Source organism: Oncorhynchus gorbuscha, linkage group LG04 (genome assembly GCF_021184085.1).
Source record: "Oncorhynchus gorbuscha isolate QuinsamMale2020 ecotype Even-year linkage group LG04, OgorEven_v1.0, whole genome shotgun sequence".
Classification (NCBI taxonomy): Eukaryota; Metazoa; Chordata; class Actinopteri; order Salmoniformes; family Salmonidae; genus Oncorhynchus; species Oncorhynchus gorbuscha.
Genome location: NC_060176.1, coordinates 32284546 through 32302351, shown reverse-complemented (window position 1 = coordinate 32302351; position 17806 = coordinate 32284546). Strand labels below are relative to the sequence as shown.

Below are 17806 nucleotides of genomic sequence, written 5' to 3'. Positions count from 1 at the left end.
AATACACACCATATAAAACCCACATCACAGCACAGGGGTAACCCAAACACGAATACCTCATACAATAATACGAATACTAATAATGGCAGAGCAATTCAACAGCAACTTCATACAAGAACGAACCCAGTCATCAACATAGGATTTGCAATAATCTGTATTATTTTCTAGTGGATGAGTGCAGAGGGTATGAATGTGGGGGGTGTTCATCGACACAACAAAGGCCTTAAAAATGTCCACAGTCTTCTCGGCCACATGTCATTAGTACACCCACCTCAATACAGTTCACATAAAATACAACTTGCAAGTAACCTACTAAAATGTCCATCCAAATACTTCTGGCAGGGAAATAATAGTCCAGCTCTAATGAACTTCAATGGGCAGTGCATTTAACAAATAGAGAGTCTGTTGCAGGGTAAAGCACTGGAATGAGAGCGAAAAGAAAGAGAGAGAAAAAGATAAATCTTAGTTGTGGTCTTCAGGCCTGCCGGTGTCTGACTGTCCGATGGTTTGTTGGTTTGTTTGTTAAAACTTCGCAACAATGTTGCTAATAATCCATGCAATCCATAACGGGCGCGGTCCCAAACAAAAACAACCACGCTCTAAAGCGATCACACCGATGATTGAGTTAAATACTTTATAAACTACAAACGCTGAAAACAAACAAAACTTCTGCAGCACGCACAATCAAACTGTCGCGCCACCCAAGAGCTTCTCCCCAAAGAGCTGAACGAGCTCTCTTTATTTCCTCATTCCTTACTGCTCATGCCCTCTTAAAGTGACAGCGCACGGTGAAGGCTCCGAGCAGATTTCGCCACACCATTATCTCAGCCAGTCATGGCTAGCTGGAAGGTGCCTCTCTTTTTATGTGGCTAAACCAACTAGGCTCATTTAACATTTTCATTTGTACTTGTGGAAGGAATACAAATGTGATATTAAGGCACATGTTCTAGAAGACATTTCTGCCCCCAAAAAAACACATTTTGATAAAATGCCTCTCCGGTGAAGACGTGCGACATACACCTAGTTTCCTGAAACGAGTCACATATCACACTTTCAGTGCATTTGGAAAGTTTTCAGACCCCTTCCCCTTTTCAACATTTTGTTATGGTAGAGTCTTATTCTAAGATTAATTAATTTAATAGTTTTCCTCATCAATCTATCCACAATACCACATAATGACAAAGTGAAAACAGGTTTTTAGAAATGTTTGTACATTTATTCAAAATAAAAACAGAAATACCTTATTTAAATAAGTATTCAGACCCTTTGCTATGTGACTTGAAATTGAGATCAGGTGCATCCTGTTTCTTTTGATCATCCTTGAGATACTCCTACAACTTGATTGTTGTCCACTTGTGGTAAATTCAATTGACTGAACATGATTTGGAAAGAAACATGCCTGTCTAGATAAGATCCCACAGTTGTCAGTGCATGTCAGAGCAAAAACCAAGAACCACCAAGACTCTTCTTAGAGCTGGCCGCCTGGCCAAACTGAGCAATTGGGGGAGAAGGGCCTTGGTCAGGGAGATGACCAAGAACCTGATGGTCAGTCAGACAGGGCTCCAGAGTTCCTCTGTTGACATGAGAGATGACAACCATTTCTACAGCACTCCACCAATCAGGCCTTTATGGTAGAGTGGCCAGATGGAAGACCCTTATCAACAACAGAGTCTGGGAGACAAGTCAGGATTGAGGGAAAGTACAGAGACATCTTTGATGAAAACCTGCTCCAGAGCACTCAGGACCTCAGGCTGGGTCAAAGGTTCACCTTCCAACAGGACAACAACCGCAGGAGTGGCTTCGGGACAAGTCTCTGAATGTCCTTGAGTGGTCCAGCCAGAGCCCGGACTTGAACTAAATCGAACATCTCTGGAGAGACCTGAAAATAGATGTGCTGCAACACTCCCCCTCCAACCTGACAGAGGTTGACAGGATTTGCAGAGAAGAATAGGAGAAACTCCCCAAATGCAGGTGTACCCAAGAAGACTCAAGGCTGTAATTGCTGCCAACATACTGAGTAAAGGGTCTGAATACTTATGTAAATGTGATATTTTCATTTTCTTAAACACATATGTATTTGTTCCAAATAGGACAATTAACAATTTCAGAAATATACCCCCCCCATGCATACCCCCCAACCCAAAGAGACAAAAACATAACGTACATAAAATCACATTTAAAAAAAAAAAAAAATGAAGACATCACATTTCAATAATAAAAACATGTAAAAAGTATAATATACATTTGCAGATAATGCAGATTACTCTTCAATTTTAGCCAATATTCACCTAAAAACTAGAGAATATGCAGATTTACAATTGAACAATTGAGCAATTGAGCAATTGAACATCTAGCTTGTAATAGACAGCGGTCAACAATTTTATTTTCTCTCATATGTAAAGAGATATTCTCTGGGAAAAGATTTAGGATGCAAAGTTTAGGGATTAGTGGTATTAGGTTAGACTCAGAGATATAGTGCAGTACTGAGCTCCAAAACATTTGTATCTCAGCACACTGATACGCAAGGTGACTAAATGTGTGTTACATGTAACTCACAGGTCTAAGATATATTTAGGTCAAATTTGTGGATCATCCACAGGGGTGATATGTGTGACCGACCGGCTCAAATCGGTCTATGTAGCTACATTTGATGTTATTGTGTCTTTTACAGTGGATAAAAGTAGAGACTCAGAGCTACAAAATGTTATATTATACACTATAGTTGAGCAACAATGGGAAAGTAATTTTGCTTTGGAATTTGATAAACTTGTAAACTCACTTTTGAGTCTTTTGGTACTATTACTGGAGAGCTTTTCTTTGTCTACACCCATTCAGCCTCGTTCACACCCTCTTAAGCTTTAGCCCCACCCATCTCTTTAAGGGTTGATCCGAGCATTCTGTACTAACAACTGAAGTCAAGCACCCAAGCTAACTTGCTAGCTACTTCCAGACACAAATGACAGAACAGAACAATTTTATTGCAACAATCTCAGGCGGGTGTTTATTGTCTGTATCTGAGCTCTAAAGCCTATCATACCCCAGTCCTCTGCTGAAATATCTTCCGGCATATCTTGCATCCACTGAAGTCTCTTACTATCAGAGTTGTCTTTATGAGTAGCTTTTCCCATATAATAACGTAATTTGACCTCTCCCATAACACATATTACAGGGATGCAAACTAGTCACCTTTTGGCGAAAGTCACTGTTTTGAATCCAAAATTGTTGACCTACATGATTCGTGTAGATCCGGCTTTGGAGCAATACTGGCTGTATCCAAGGCTCAGCCAATCGTTCACATAACAACAGAATGCAGTGCAGCACGTGACTGAAGAGAGAACCAACTGAAGAGAGAACAAAATTGCTAGTTACTGCATTAGCGCGCTCTGGAAAGACAGCGGAGAGTGGAAAGGCAGCTTGCCAGTTAACTTAACTTCTCCTGAACGATAACGAAGAGGTAATGTTAGGTGAGAAGCTTGACCACGGAGACGGGGGTGAGAAGGTGATGAAGAGTACTTCATGAGCTGTACCCGAAAAACAACTGGCATTTGGAAAGTTTGAGGCTCGAGAGAAAGTGTTATGGAACAAGTATTGTTAGCATGGTTAAGAATCTTTCTAGCTGGTTTGAATTCTCCATTAGCTAGCCAGAGAAATGTTGAGCAACATTAGCCAATTTATCTGATCAGATTATTGAGTTTATGAAAATTAGCTGGCTAATAAAGTCAGACAGATAAAGTTAGCTAGCTAACATTACAACATCGGATGAGCTAACATTAGTAACCTAACCAATTCGCTGCAGTATTAACTGGTATACGACTCCTTGCCGTTCCTCAAGGTATAACACGTTAGTTGCTTACTGGACTCTGGCAATATGTGTGAAATGTTAACTAGCTAAATATTGTAACTAGCTAAATAATGTTTTCCCTCTACAGTATGTGGTTACTTTTCAGAATGAGAGAATTAGGTGAAAATGAGGCATTGCTTGTTAAACAAGTGGATTCACGGATGAAGTGTACTGGAGCTGGAGCTGGGCCTGGCTTAAGCTGGATGCCACTATAGAGGTGAAAGGAACACCACACACGGCCTCTTTCTCACTTTTTCAAAACATTGGATATAAAGGGGTTTGCTTGGTGTACTCTCTGCCTGAAAGAGATCAATTATGCCAACAAACAGTATCATGCCCTGCTGGCACGTTGTAGAACAGATGTCCACAGGCAGAAAGTGTACAAAGTAATAATGTGCAGTGTAGCCCAAATATATTGCTTTTGTTGTGTTGAATTTGACAGTAACACTTGTGTGTCAGTGAGGGGTGATTATAAAATGTTTTACTCAGTAAACATTATTTTTGCACACATGTAGCCTTGTGCACTTGATCGATGTCTACCATAGTGGCCACTATAATAGAGCAAAAATAGAATGCCTGTTTATTTAATTCTATTTCTACTTTAAGATTTTTTTCCCAAGTGCAATATTTAAATGTGTGTGGTTACAAACACTCTATTATAAAGGCTGTCATGGCCAACTGCAATCATAGTGTATTATTCTTTCTCAAGAGTGTCATTTGCAGTCAGTTCTAGGCAACAAATATCATTGGATTGCTCTCATTTTTTTTAGCTGTGACTTAGGTTCACATTAACCACTTTTTATTTTCTCCTTAGAGACTGATCTTGTTGATCATAATCCTTGTTGTTTAATTAGTTAAAACCTTAATTTCCCCCAGCATGTTTCAGTGCAAAAAAAGTGTCACCTTTTAACAGAGAGCCTTTCTAAAGTGGTCAAAGGAGGTTGAAGGCCGATTGTTTTACACTGGAAAAAATAAAGCTTCTCAATTAAGTATTTAAAAAAAATGCTTTTGTGGTAAGTTAAATCTTCACTTTAGTTCCTCAAATGACATGAGCCCCTTTTTCATTTGTATAAGTCCATTACTTTAACAATAACTTTTCTTGCCCATTCTTTTAACACCCACTCATTTTTACCATGTGTGACATTGTCTTTGCCCCAAATTGGTGTAAAACTGGATAATACAGGGGATTTGCCCAGATATGGCTGTACTTTGTGCCATATACAGTTGAAGTCGGAAGTTTACATACACCTTAGCCAAATACATTTAAACCCAGTTTTTCACAATTCCTGACATTTATTCAGAGTAAAAATTCCCTGTCTTTGCTCAGTTAGGATCACCACCTTATTTTAAAAATGTGACATGTCAGAATAATAGTAGAGATAATTATTTATTTCAGCGTTTTATTTCTTTCATCACATTCCCAGTGGGTCAGAAGTTTACATACACTCAATTAGTATTTGGCAGCATTGCCTTTAAATGGTTTAACTTGGGTCAAATGTTTCGGGTAGCCTTCTACAAGCTTCCCACAATAATTAGAGTGAATTTTGGTCCATTCCTCCTGACGGGCTGGTGTAACTGAGTCTGGTTTGTAGGCCTCCTTGGGGTCATTGTCCATTTGGAAGACCCATTTGCGACCAAGTCTAAACTTCCTGACTGATGTCTTGAGATGTTTCTTCATTATACCCACATACTTTTCTTGCCTCATGATGACATCTATTTTGTGAAGTACACCAGTCCCTCCTGCAGCAAAGCACCCCCACAAAATGATGCTGCCACCCCCGTGCTTCACTTTTGCGATGGTGTTCGGCAGCTTGCATGCATCCCCCCTGTTCCTCCAAACATAACAATTGTCATTATGGCCAAACAGTTAAAAAAATGTGCATCAGACCAGAGGACATTTCTCCAAAAAGTACAATCTTTGTCCCCATGTGCAGTTGCAAACTGTAGTCTGGCTTTTTTATGGTGGTTTTGGAGCAGTGGTTCCTTCCTTGCTGAGCGGCCTTTCAGGTTATGTCGATATAGGACTTGTTTTACTGTGTATATAGATACATTTGTACCTGTTTCCTCCAGCATCTTCACAACATCCTTTGCTGTTGTTCTGGGATTGATTTGCACTTTTCACACCAAAGTACGTTCATCTCTAGGAGACAGAACGCATCTCCTTCCTGAGTGGTATGACAGCTGCGTGGTCCCATGGTGTTTATACTTGCGTACTATTGTTTGTACAGAAGAACATGGTACCTTAAGGCATTTGGAAATTGCTCCCAAGGATGAACCATACTTGTGGAGGTCTACAATTATTTTTCTGGGGTCTTGGCTGATTGCTTTTGATTTTCCCATGATGTCAAGCAAAGAGGCACTGAGTTTGAAGGTAGGCCTTGAAATACATCCACAGGTACACCTAGAATTGAATCAAATGATGTCAATTAGCCTATCAGAAGCTTCTAAAGCCATGACATAATTGCAATTGCAATAATGCAATTTTCCAAGCTGTTTAAAGGCACAGTCAACTTAGTATATTTAAACTTCTGACTCACTGGAATTGTGATGCAATTCACTGTAAGTGAAATAACCTGTAAACAATTTTTGGAAAAGTGACTTGTGTCATGCACAAAGTGGATGTCCTAACCAAGTTTCCAAAACTATAGTTTGTTAACAGTTTGTTAATAGTTTGTGGAGTGGTTGAAAAACAAGTTTTAATGACTCCAATCTAAGTGTATGTAAACATCCGACTTCAACTGTAGTTGTTGTTTTTATCTTTCTGATCTTTGGGAAAAATAAAACGTTGTGAAGCCAAAGGAATTGCTTGAAATAGATAAAGAAAGGTGGACTACTGGATTTTGAGATATGAGGGAGTCATATTTATGTTGTTGTTTTTTTACTAGGCAAGTCAGTTAAGAACAAATTCTTATTTTCAATGACAGCCTAGGAACAGTGGGTTAACTGCCTGTTCAGGGGCAGAACGACAGATTTTGTACCTTGTCAGCTCGGGGATTTGAACTTGTAACCTTTCGGTTACTAGTCCAATGCTCTAACCACTGCTGCCCAGAGCATCATAGGTCAAACAGTCCTCTAAGACTGCTTTAACCTGTTGGGGACACCCGTTCCCAGCTGGGACCTCCCCCCCCACACCCTCAGCTGGAATGTGGCGCATGGAACGCAAAAATATTCCTAAAAATATTTAACCTCCACACATTAACAAGTCCAATAGCTCAAATGAATAAACAAGTTGTTTATCTACCCAGCAAGTCAGTTTTCTAAAATGTTTTACGGCGAAAACATAGCACATATTTATGTCAAACCACCACCGCAGACATAGCTCATTTGCATAGCCAAGTAGGAAAAAATATACAATCAACAAACGCAGGATTAAAAGAAAAATCATTTCACTAACCTTTTGAAATCTTCATCAGATGACAGTAATATAACATGTTACACAGTACATTAATTTTTTTTCAATAATCTGCAATATATATCCATAAATCTCTGTTTACAATGACGCATCGTTCAAAAAATGCTACTAAAATGTCAGGAGAAATGACGATAGCTCCGGCAGATAACGTCAGCTAACAAGGAATACACATCATAAACTTTGACTAAATATGCATGTTCTACATATGTATAGGAAGATACACATCTTCTAAATGCAATCGCTGTGTTACATTTATTTTTAACGTTACAGGTTGCGTTCACTAGGCTATACTAGGAGTCGGCGCTCCAAATGTAGCATTCTGGCTCCTCTATCTTGGAGTCCACAGAAACCCAAATTTACCACATAAATATTCCCTTACCTTTGCTGTTCTTCCATCAAAAGACCTGGAAGGGATTATACTTACCAAAACAGCGTTTAGTTTTCAAGTCTTTCAGTTCTCAAAAACTACACATTTCGGTCAAAATGTAGCCAAAAGTCAAGTGGATGCGCACCAAAACGTCGAACTTACATATTATATGTCGAGTAAACTTGTCAAACTAACTTCATAATCAAGCTTTAACATGTTATAAAGGTGTACAGCAATTGTGAGGACGAACAGAAACACAGGCATCGTTCAATCGATCTGGGAAAAAAGACAGGACTTGACCAGAGCGCGCATAAAAGTGACCTGTTTTTTCGCGTGACCGAGAGCTTTCGGCATGCTCAAACTCCCGTGAGCGCGCGATTCTCACAATGAGAAGCCCCATTGAAAGCAGGAATCGCGCTGAACAGGTAGGAACTGTTCCCAGAGCTGTATCTGTTTGTGAAGGGTGTTTGCGATGACGTCAATGTTGGGCCAACTTTTATCATGACAAGAGATAGTTTGGGAGAATGCATGCCCTGACAGTTCTGCTTTTCATAGAGACAAAATTTAAACGGTTTTAGAAGCTTTAGAGTGTTTTCTATTCGATAATATTTTTTATATGCATATATTAGCAACTTTTGACAAAAATGTATCCTGTTTAATAAGGGCACCAAATTCCTCCAGTAGGGGCAGTAAACAGCCCTAGCACTGTCAGGTTAAAGGGAGCAGTCTAACCTAAGCGACGCTTAACAAAACAAAGTGTCTCATGCCTTCTCTCTGCCATTTCTCAAAACAAAAGGCATATCTTGTAAGATGTCGTGTGAAATATCACAACAAAAGGCATATCTATCAAGATGATATGTGAAATATTATGTCGTATTCATTTGAAAAGTAGCGAAGAATAGCTCCACCTAAAACAGTAACGCTAGTTAGTGAAGCCTAACTAATGTTAACGTTACAGTATGGACAGTCCAAAATAGCTGTAGATTATCCACAACATAGGGTTTGCTGCTAGTAGCTACCAAGTAACAAAATGGCCCATACATATAGCGTTAACGTAGTATACCATCATAAGTTTATAAACCAATAAAGAGCATGAGCTGGCCCACATCCAGAGAAAATGATTTAGTGTAGAGGTGCTGACTAATGGTGAACAAACTGTAAGCTATAAAACAAAGTGGGTTGCACACTCTATGTATAAACTCCCAGTAATTTATTGGGTGAACCACCAAAGTTTCAGCATCACTGTGCCTTCTTCAGGGTAATGTCATGAATGCTTGAACCAGGTCATGTAGACAAAACAGTGCAATTAGTGCAACCAATGACAATAGTGAGAGGTGTGTCATAATTATTAGGTTGATTAGAATGAATTGAGTGGAACTGTTTAAAGACAATAGTTTACAGCATATTGAATATATTAGGCTATTGCTAGCATTAGCATAAGATTAGCATCAATATACAATATAGTTTAATTACATTTCACATATATATTTAATTGTTTACAATTTCATTACATTTTTGTTACATGTAATCTTTTGGTTCAACCATAGTGCACAATAAGCATCATCAACAGGGGGAACATATTGGATGTACTGTATAAATAATATATTAATTTATAAGACTTGTTCATAGAAAATATAATTCAAATATCCCCCCAAAAATGTGACAAAGGAGGAAGAATTTGTATACAAAACAAATGTGACTATGAATGAATGTCGCCGACAACTATCTAAAGGTGACTTCTATCACAAACTGAATTATAACCCTAGCCTACAATTCCAGCATAATATCACATCCACAGTGGAAAGCTGTTTGGAATCAGGACAAATCAGCAACAAAGAATGTGAATTTCAATGTGGGAAATTTCCTAAGATACCAACCTTTCATACAGTCGCTTAAAAACACACGTGTCTCCTCCAGGTACATCCATTGTAGCAGCAATTGACTCTGTGACGTTCAACATTTCTACATTTGTGGACCACCGCATTAAACCGATGGTTGAGAATATAATATAAAAGACACTAGTCAGATGATCTCATTGATAGAGGGCTTAGGAAGGATACCAGAGGGCACCCTGCTGGCCACTTTTGATGTGGCGAACTTGTACACTAGCAAGTACAAAAAACTCTTGATGTTGCAATGATGAAAATATCTAAAAAACCAAGACAGGAATTGCTGAAAACAAATCCAAAGAAGAAAAACAATGTAACAGTCTTTTGCACTAAGTACACCAAGTGTTCAGAGAAAATGAAAACAATCCTGAAAAAGCACTGGCATATTCTGCATTCAGACAAAAAATGTAACACCTCATCAAATAACCCCCACTGGTGGTCTATAAGTGTGGTCGCAATATTGGGGATAACTGAGATTTGACCTGCACCCTGAGCCCACTCAGACTCTCTTGACACCCATTCCAAATGGGAACTATAAATGTGGCTCATGCTCACAGTGCAATAATAGCACTACAAAAACATCCTGCTTCAGACACACACATACAGGTTGAAAAATCCCTGCCAGGGGTATCATCTCATGCAAGATAAAGGGAGTAATCTATCTCATCACCTGTTCATGTGGGAAAGCCTTCATAGGACAAACAAAAATACAATTTAAACAATGCATAGCTGAACACCGCAGCTCAATCAGGTGTAAGAACACTGACTATCCAGTAGCAGCTCACTTTGTTGAAGCTAACCATCCCATCTCCTCCCTCAAATACACAGGCGTTGAGCATGTTGCTCCACCAAGGAGAGGAGGTAACATCGAGATCCTACTACTACAGAGGGAGGCCTATTGGATATCCTATTTAAAAACATTGAAAATGACATAACAATAACGAGGCTATATACATGTTACCTAACACCTTCATAAACACAATCAAGTGATTTTGTTTTTGCCCTAGCATATATGAAATGAATGAATTACACTGTTAGAATGTTGTGGTCAGAAAAAAGGAGGGTCCCTTGAGGCCCAGTGGATCTAGTGTTAAATGCCTTGCAGTTAGAATTTGAACGAATCCTTGATTCGCTATAGAACATTCAGATCTTGTTATGACGATAAATCAGGCCTTGGACAAAAATAGAAGAACGCATTGTAGCTGATTGGCAGCTTTTCAGGCAATTAAGAAATACACTGAACAATAATATAGACACAACATATAAAGTGTTAGTTCCATGTTTCATGACCTGAAATAAAAGATCCCATAAATGTTCCATACGCACATAAAGCTTTTTTCTCTCAAATTTTGTGCACAAATTTGTTTACATCCCTGTTAGTGAGCATTGTAGTACCATCCATCTGCTGACATCACCTCATGTTTCAGCATGATAAAGCACAGCCACATTCCCAGAAACTGAAATTGTCCCAGTTCTTCCATGGCCTGCATATTCACCAGACATGCCACCCATTGAGCATGTTTGGGATGCACTGGATAGACATGTACGACAGCTTGTTCCAGTTCCTGTCAGTATTCAGCAACTTCACATTGAAGAGGAGTGGGACAACATTCCACAGGCCACAATCAACAATTATCAACTCTATGCGAAGGAGATTTGTTGCGCTGCATGATGCAAATGGTGGTCACACCAGATACTGACTTGCTTTCTGATCCACGCACCTATTTTATTTTAAACAGATGCAAATCTGTATTCCCAGTCATGTGAAATTCACAGATTAGGGCCTAATGGATTGATTTAAATTCCCTGATTTCCTCTCCACAAAAGTGGTTGCCCCTCTGAAATTAACTATCTTGCCTAGCAATTAAAAAAAATTTTAATCAACACTCAGCTTAGATATTTTCTAGCTTCAAAATGTATTCTAACTGTCCACCAGTCGGGTTTCAGGCCATATAGCATTTTATCTGCTGCTTCTTTGGTGATAAATGAGACTGTAAATTGCGTGGACAAAAGGCAGCATTGTGCTGACCTTTTCATATACCTGTTGAAGGCTTTCGACACTGTCGACCATTTATTATTAATTTGTAGACTTGTCTGAAATTGGCCTCAGTCAGGCAGCCTGCATTTGGTTTGAAAACTACCTGAAAAACAGGACACAAGGTGTTTCTTCTGATGGAACGGGACATGGTAGTAGATGCCAGGTCGCACTGGTTTGTGTCAAGAACGGCAACGCTGCTGGTATTTTCATGCTAAACAGTTTCCCGTGTGTACCAAGAATGGTCCACCACTCAAAGGACATCCAGCCAACTTGACACAACTGTGGGAAGCATTGGAGTCAACATGGGCCAGCATCCCTGTGGAACGCTTTTGACACCTTGTAGTTTCCATGCCCCAATGAGTTGAGGGGTGTGACCTCAATATTAGGATGGTGTTCTTAATGTTTGTACACTCAGTGTACAGTACAGTGTACACTTGATGTGTATGTTTGATATAGGGCTCATCTGTAAAAGAGACCTTGGTCTCAGCATGACTGATCTCATCTCCTGATTACAGCGGATCGTCACATACAGTGGGGCAAAAAAGTATTTAGTCAGCCACCAATTGTGCAAGTTGTCCCACTTAAAAAGATGAGAGAGCGCTGTAATTTTCATCATAGGTTCACTTCAACCATGACAGACAAAATGAGGGGAAAAAATCCAGAATATCACATTGTAGGATTTTTTATGAATTTATTTGCAAATTATGGTGGAAAATAAGTATTTGGTGAATAACAAAAGTGTATCTCAATACTTTGTTATATACCCTTTGTTGGCAATGACAGAGGTCAAACATTTTCTGTAAGTCTTCACATGGTTTTCACACACTGTTGCTGGTATTTTGTCCCATTCCTCCATGCAGATCTCCTCTAGAGCAGTGATGTTTTGGGGCTGTTGCTGTCCAAAGATTTTCTATGGGGTTGAGATCTGCAGACTGACTAGGCCACTCCTGGACCTTGAAATGCTTCTTGCGAAGCCACTCCTTCGTTGCCCTGGCGGTGTGTTTGGGATCATTGTCATGCTGAAAGACCCAGCCATGTTTCATCTTCAATGCCCTTGCTGATGGAAGGAGGTTTTCACTCAAAATCTCACAATACATAGCCCCATTCATTCTTTCCTTTACACGGATCAGTCGTCCTGGTCCCTTTGCAGAAAAACAGCCCCAACGCATGATGTTTCCACCCCCATGCTTCACAGTAGGTATGGTGTTCTTTGGATGCAACTCAGCATTCTTTGTCCTCCAAACACGACAAGTTGAGTTTTTACCAAAAAGTTATATTTTGGTTTCATCTGACCATATGACATTCTCCCAATCTTCTTCTGGATCATCCAAATGCTCTCTAGCAAACTTCAGACGGGCCTGGACATGTACTGGCTTAAGCAGGGGGACACGTCTGGCACTGCAGGATTTGAGTCTCTGATGGCGTAGTGTGTTACTGATGGTAGGCTTTGTTACTTTGGTCCCAGCTCTCTGCAGGTCATTCACTAGGTCCCCCCGTGTGGTTCTGGGATTTTTGCTCACCGTTCTTGTGATCATTTTGACCCCACGGGGTGAGATCTTGCGTGGAGCCCCAGATCGAAGGGAGATTATCAGTGGTCTTGTATGTCTTCCATTTCCTAATAATTGATCCCACAGTTGATTTCTTCAAACCAAGCTGCTTACCTATTGCAGATTCAGTCTTCCCAGCCTGGTGCAGGTCTACAATTTTGTTTCTGGTGTCCTTTGACAGCTCTTTGGTCTTGGCCATAGTGGAGTTTGGAGTGTGACTGTTTGAGGTTGTGGACAGGTGTCTTTTATACTGATAACAAGTTCAAACAGGTGCCATTAATACAGGTAACAAGTGGAGGACAGAGGAGCCTCTTAAAGAAGAAGTTACAGGTCTGTGCGAGCCAGATATCTTGCTTGTTTGTAGGTGACCAAATACTTATTTTCCACCATCATTTGCAAATAAATTCATTACAAATCCTACAATGTGATTTTCTGGATTTTTTTCTTCCATTTTGTCTGTCATAGTTGAAGTGTACCTCTGATGAAAATTACAGGCTTCTCTCATCTTTTTAAGTGGGGGAACTTGCACAATTGGTGGCTGACTAAATACTTTTTTGCCCCACTGTAGTATGTTACCTTTTGTTCTGTTCTTATAAAGTAATCATGTTAATGTGTCCTCTTTCCCAGCCCCTCCATCAATAAGCACTGGGAGGCAGAGCTATCCGCTCTAAAGGGGAACAATGCTAAGCTAACAGCCACTCTGCTGGAGTCCACGGCTAACGTAAAACAGTGGAAACAACAACTGGCTGCCTACCAGGAGGAGGCAGAGAGACTCCACAAACGGGTGAGGAGGCAGAAGACATGGGAGAGATGGGAGATGGGAATGGTGTGTGGCGCATCAATGGTATTTGTTCAGTTTATGTGTGTATCTTATTTTTGATTTATTTTGTCTGTGTGTGTGCGTGCATGTGTGTCTAGGTGACTGAGCTAGAGTGCCAGAACACCCAGACCCCTGTGATCAAATCCCAGAAGATGGAGCTAAACCAGACCATTGAGGAACTGGAAAGCACTCTGAAGGATAAAGAAGAGGTACGTGTGTGACATATTTGAAGACACCTATTTTATTTGATCTTTATTTGAGCATGGAGTCCCATTGGGACTAAGGCTTCTTTTCCAACGGAGCTCTGCATGAACACAATTTATAACATTTACAACATTCAACCATTAAACATAATGAGAACGTACAATACTACAAGCAATTTAAGAAGCAAACACATTCCCTAACAAAGAGGTTAGAGGTTCTCAATTAACCTCTAGTCACACCCCATCCCGTGAACGGGACGTTGTCATCATCTAACACTAATTAGCATAACGCAACGGACATAAATATTACTAGAAAATATTCCTATTCATGAAAATCACAATTGAAATATATTGAGACACAGCTTAGCCTTTTGTTAATCACCCTGTCATCTCAGATTTTCAAAATATGCTTTACTGCCAAAGCTAGACAAGCATTTGTGTAAGTTTATCGATAGCATTTTTATCGATAGCATTTTGTCCTGCTAGCAGCAGGTAACTTGGTCACGGAAATCAGAAAAGCAATCAAATTAAATTGTTTACCTTTGATGAGCTTCGGATGTTTTCACTCACGAGACTCCCAGTTAGATAGCAAATGTTCCTTTTTTCCCAAAATATTATTTTTGTAGGCGAAATAGCTCTGTTTGTTCTTCACGTTTGGCTGAGAAATCGCCCGGAAATTGCAGTCACGAAAACAGCGAAGAATATTCCAAATTAGCTCCATAATAGCGACAGAAACATGGCAAACGTTGTTTATAATCAATCCTCAAGGTGTTTTTCAAATATCTATTCGATAATATATCCATCGGGACAATTCGTTTTTCAGTTGGACCGATTGGAGTTATGGCTACCTCTGTTTTTTATGCGAGAATTTCTCTGGGAGCATTAGATGACCACTTGCGCAATGTCTCCGCCTACGTGTATTCTTCAACATAAATGTGTATAACTACGTCACAATGCTGTAGACACCTTCGGGAATATGGAGAAAGAGTAATCTGGTTGATAACAACCTGAACTGCTCTAGAGGCACCGGAGGTGCAGAGAGCTCTGCATATCATTCCATACATAGGTCGTAAAATAACTGAATGCAGATTTACCTATAGTGATCATTGTGACATGATCGTGTCTGGTGACTCGTATGTCTGTAAGGTAAGGTGAAAGTTTGCACAAGAGGGATTTATAAACAAAAAAAGAGCGGGGCATTGATCTATGAGACTGGAGATGGCCAACCTACTTTCTGATTCAGAATCCAGTGATGTGTACTGAACCTATCGCCTGCATTAAAGCTTGGTGTGCTATGACACACTGGGTCCATTGCCTTCAATACAGTGGTAGCTGCATTCATATAGACGATATATAGTGTAAAGCCGGAATGTCAACTGAACAATTTGTTTTCTACTATTTAATGAAAGGCATACCCTATTCCTATAAAGGAAGCTCATTATAATTCTTAATTTTTAACTAACCTATCAATATGATTTTTGGAAGATATCTTGTCAATCCAGATACCCAGATATTTATAAGCAGGGTAACGTTCAATGCTATATTCACCAATTTTTCACATTTGTGTTTTATCATCAGAAAATATTTATGTGTACCTTCAACAATGTGTAAAATATGACTGTTATCAAATTTGCTGATTCATACATTTTAGTATTAAAATGTTTTTTTTTGCAAAATGCTATATATTTAATGTTTAGCTAGAATTGAATGTTCGTATCCTATATATTTGACTGTGATATCTGGTTGTCTAACCTGCTAAATGACTGAAATGATAAAATGTAAATATTTTACATACAGATCTCATGTTACTGTATTGATACACACACACGCATACCGACACAACACACACACACACTCAAAATACACATACACACACACTTTTACACTCATCATTTGCCGATGCTACTCTGTTCTTTATTTTACTACTATTATTATCTATCATGATGCCTAGTCACTTTATCCTGCCTTTATGTACATATCCACCTCAAATACCTCGTACCCCTGCACATTAATCTGGTACTCCCTGAAGTGCCTTCAGAAAGTATGAATACCTCCTGACTTATTCCACATTTTGTTGTGTTACATTTTGTTGTGTTGTTGTGTTCAAAATTGATTGAATTCATTGTTTTTCTCACCCATCTACACACAATAGCCCATAATGACAAAACAAAAACGTGTTTTAGAAATGTTTGCAAATGTATTCAACATGAAATACAGAAATGTCTCATTTACGTGTGTGTTTACACCCCTTGAGTCAATATGTTTTAGAAGCACCTTTGGCAGCAATAACAGCTGTGAGTCTTTGGGCTTTAAGAGCTTTGCACACCTCGATTGTACAATATTTGCCCATTTTGTCTTTTTATAAAATCCTTTAAGCTCTGTCACGTTGATTGTTGATAATTGCTAGACAGCAAGACTTGAAATATATTTTCAAGCCGATTTAAGCCAAAACTGGAACTAGGCAATCTCAGGAACATTACATTTTGTCTTGGTAAGCAACTCCGGTGTAGATTTGGCCTTGTGTTTTAGATTATTGTCCTGCTGAAAGTTGAATTTGTCTCCTAGTGTCTGTTGGAAAGCAGACTGAACCAGGTTTTTCTCTAGGATTTTGCCTGTGTTTATATCTGTATTCCGTTTATTTTTATCCTAAAAACCTCCCTAGTCCTTGCAAATAACAAGCATACCCATAACATGATGCAGCCACCACCATGCTTGAAAATATGAAGAGTGATGATCAGTGATGTGTTGGATTTGCCCCAAACATAATGCCTTTTATTTTTATCCCCCCTCATCTCTCCTGTAACTAATTCCCATTGCTGTGAATGAGAATGTGTTCTCAGTCAACTTACCTGGTAAAATAAGGGTCAAATATATATATTTATAAAAATATGACTTATTGAAGGCACTGTATCCCAACCAGAAGCCATGAATTACAAGCAACATCTGCACTGAGCTAAGAGCTTGAGCTTCCTCTTTCAAGGCGGAGAACACTAATTCGGACTATGACCTCGGAACAATGAAAACAGGCAACGGCATGTCTTGCAAACTATCACGGATTACAAAAGGAAACCCAGCCGCAAGCTGCCCAGTGACGCGAGCCTACCAGAAGAGCTAAATGCATTCTTTGCTCGCTTCCAGGCAACCAACACTGAACAATGCATGAGAGCACCAGCTGTCCTGGATGACCTTGGGATCATGCTCTCCATAGCCGATGTAAGACCTTTAAACAGGTCAACATTCACTTACTATCAGGAGATGTGCTCAGATTATATGCTGACCAGCTGACAAGTGTCTTCACTGACATTTTCAATCTCTCCTTGACCCAGTCTCTAATACCTACATGTTTCAAGTAGACCACCCTAGTCCCTGTGCCCAAGAACACCAAGGTACTGTAAGCTGTCTAAATGATTATAGCCCTTAAGCACTCACATCTGTAGTGATCAAAAGCTTTGAAAGTCTGGTCATGGCTCACATCAACACAATCATTCCAGAAACCCAGTACCCATTCCAATTTGCATACCGTCCAAACAGATCCACAGATTACGAAATCTCTATTTTACTTCACACTGCCCTCTACCACCTGGACAAAAGGAGCACCTATGTCAGAATGCTGTTCATTGACTACAGCACAGCATTAAACACCATATAGTGCCCTCCAAGCTCATCACTAAGGTAAGGACCCTGGGACT

General features: G+C 39.6%; 1 protein-coding gene across 2 annotated transcripts in view; it reads left to right on the top strand.

The window, feature by feature from the left end:
• The window catches only part of homer1b (homer scaffold protein 1b), a 125297-nt gene that overhangs the window by 82738 nt on the left and 24753 nt on the right, over nt 1–17806 (top strand). For both annotated transcript variants that reach the window (XM_046346508.1, XM_046346507.1), the window contains 2 exons: nt 13722–13878; nt 14013–14123. In XM_046346508.1, coding sequence (XP_046202464.1) covers nt 13722–13878; nt 14013–14123 — 268 coding nt within the window. The remainder of the gene's footprint in view (nt 1–13721; nt 13879–14012; nt 14124–17806) is intronic.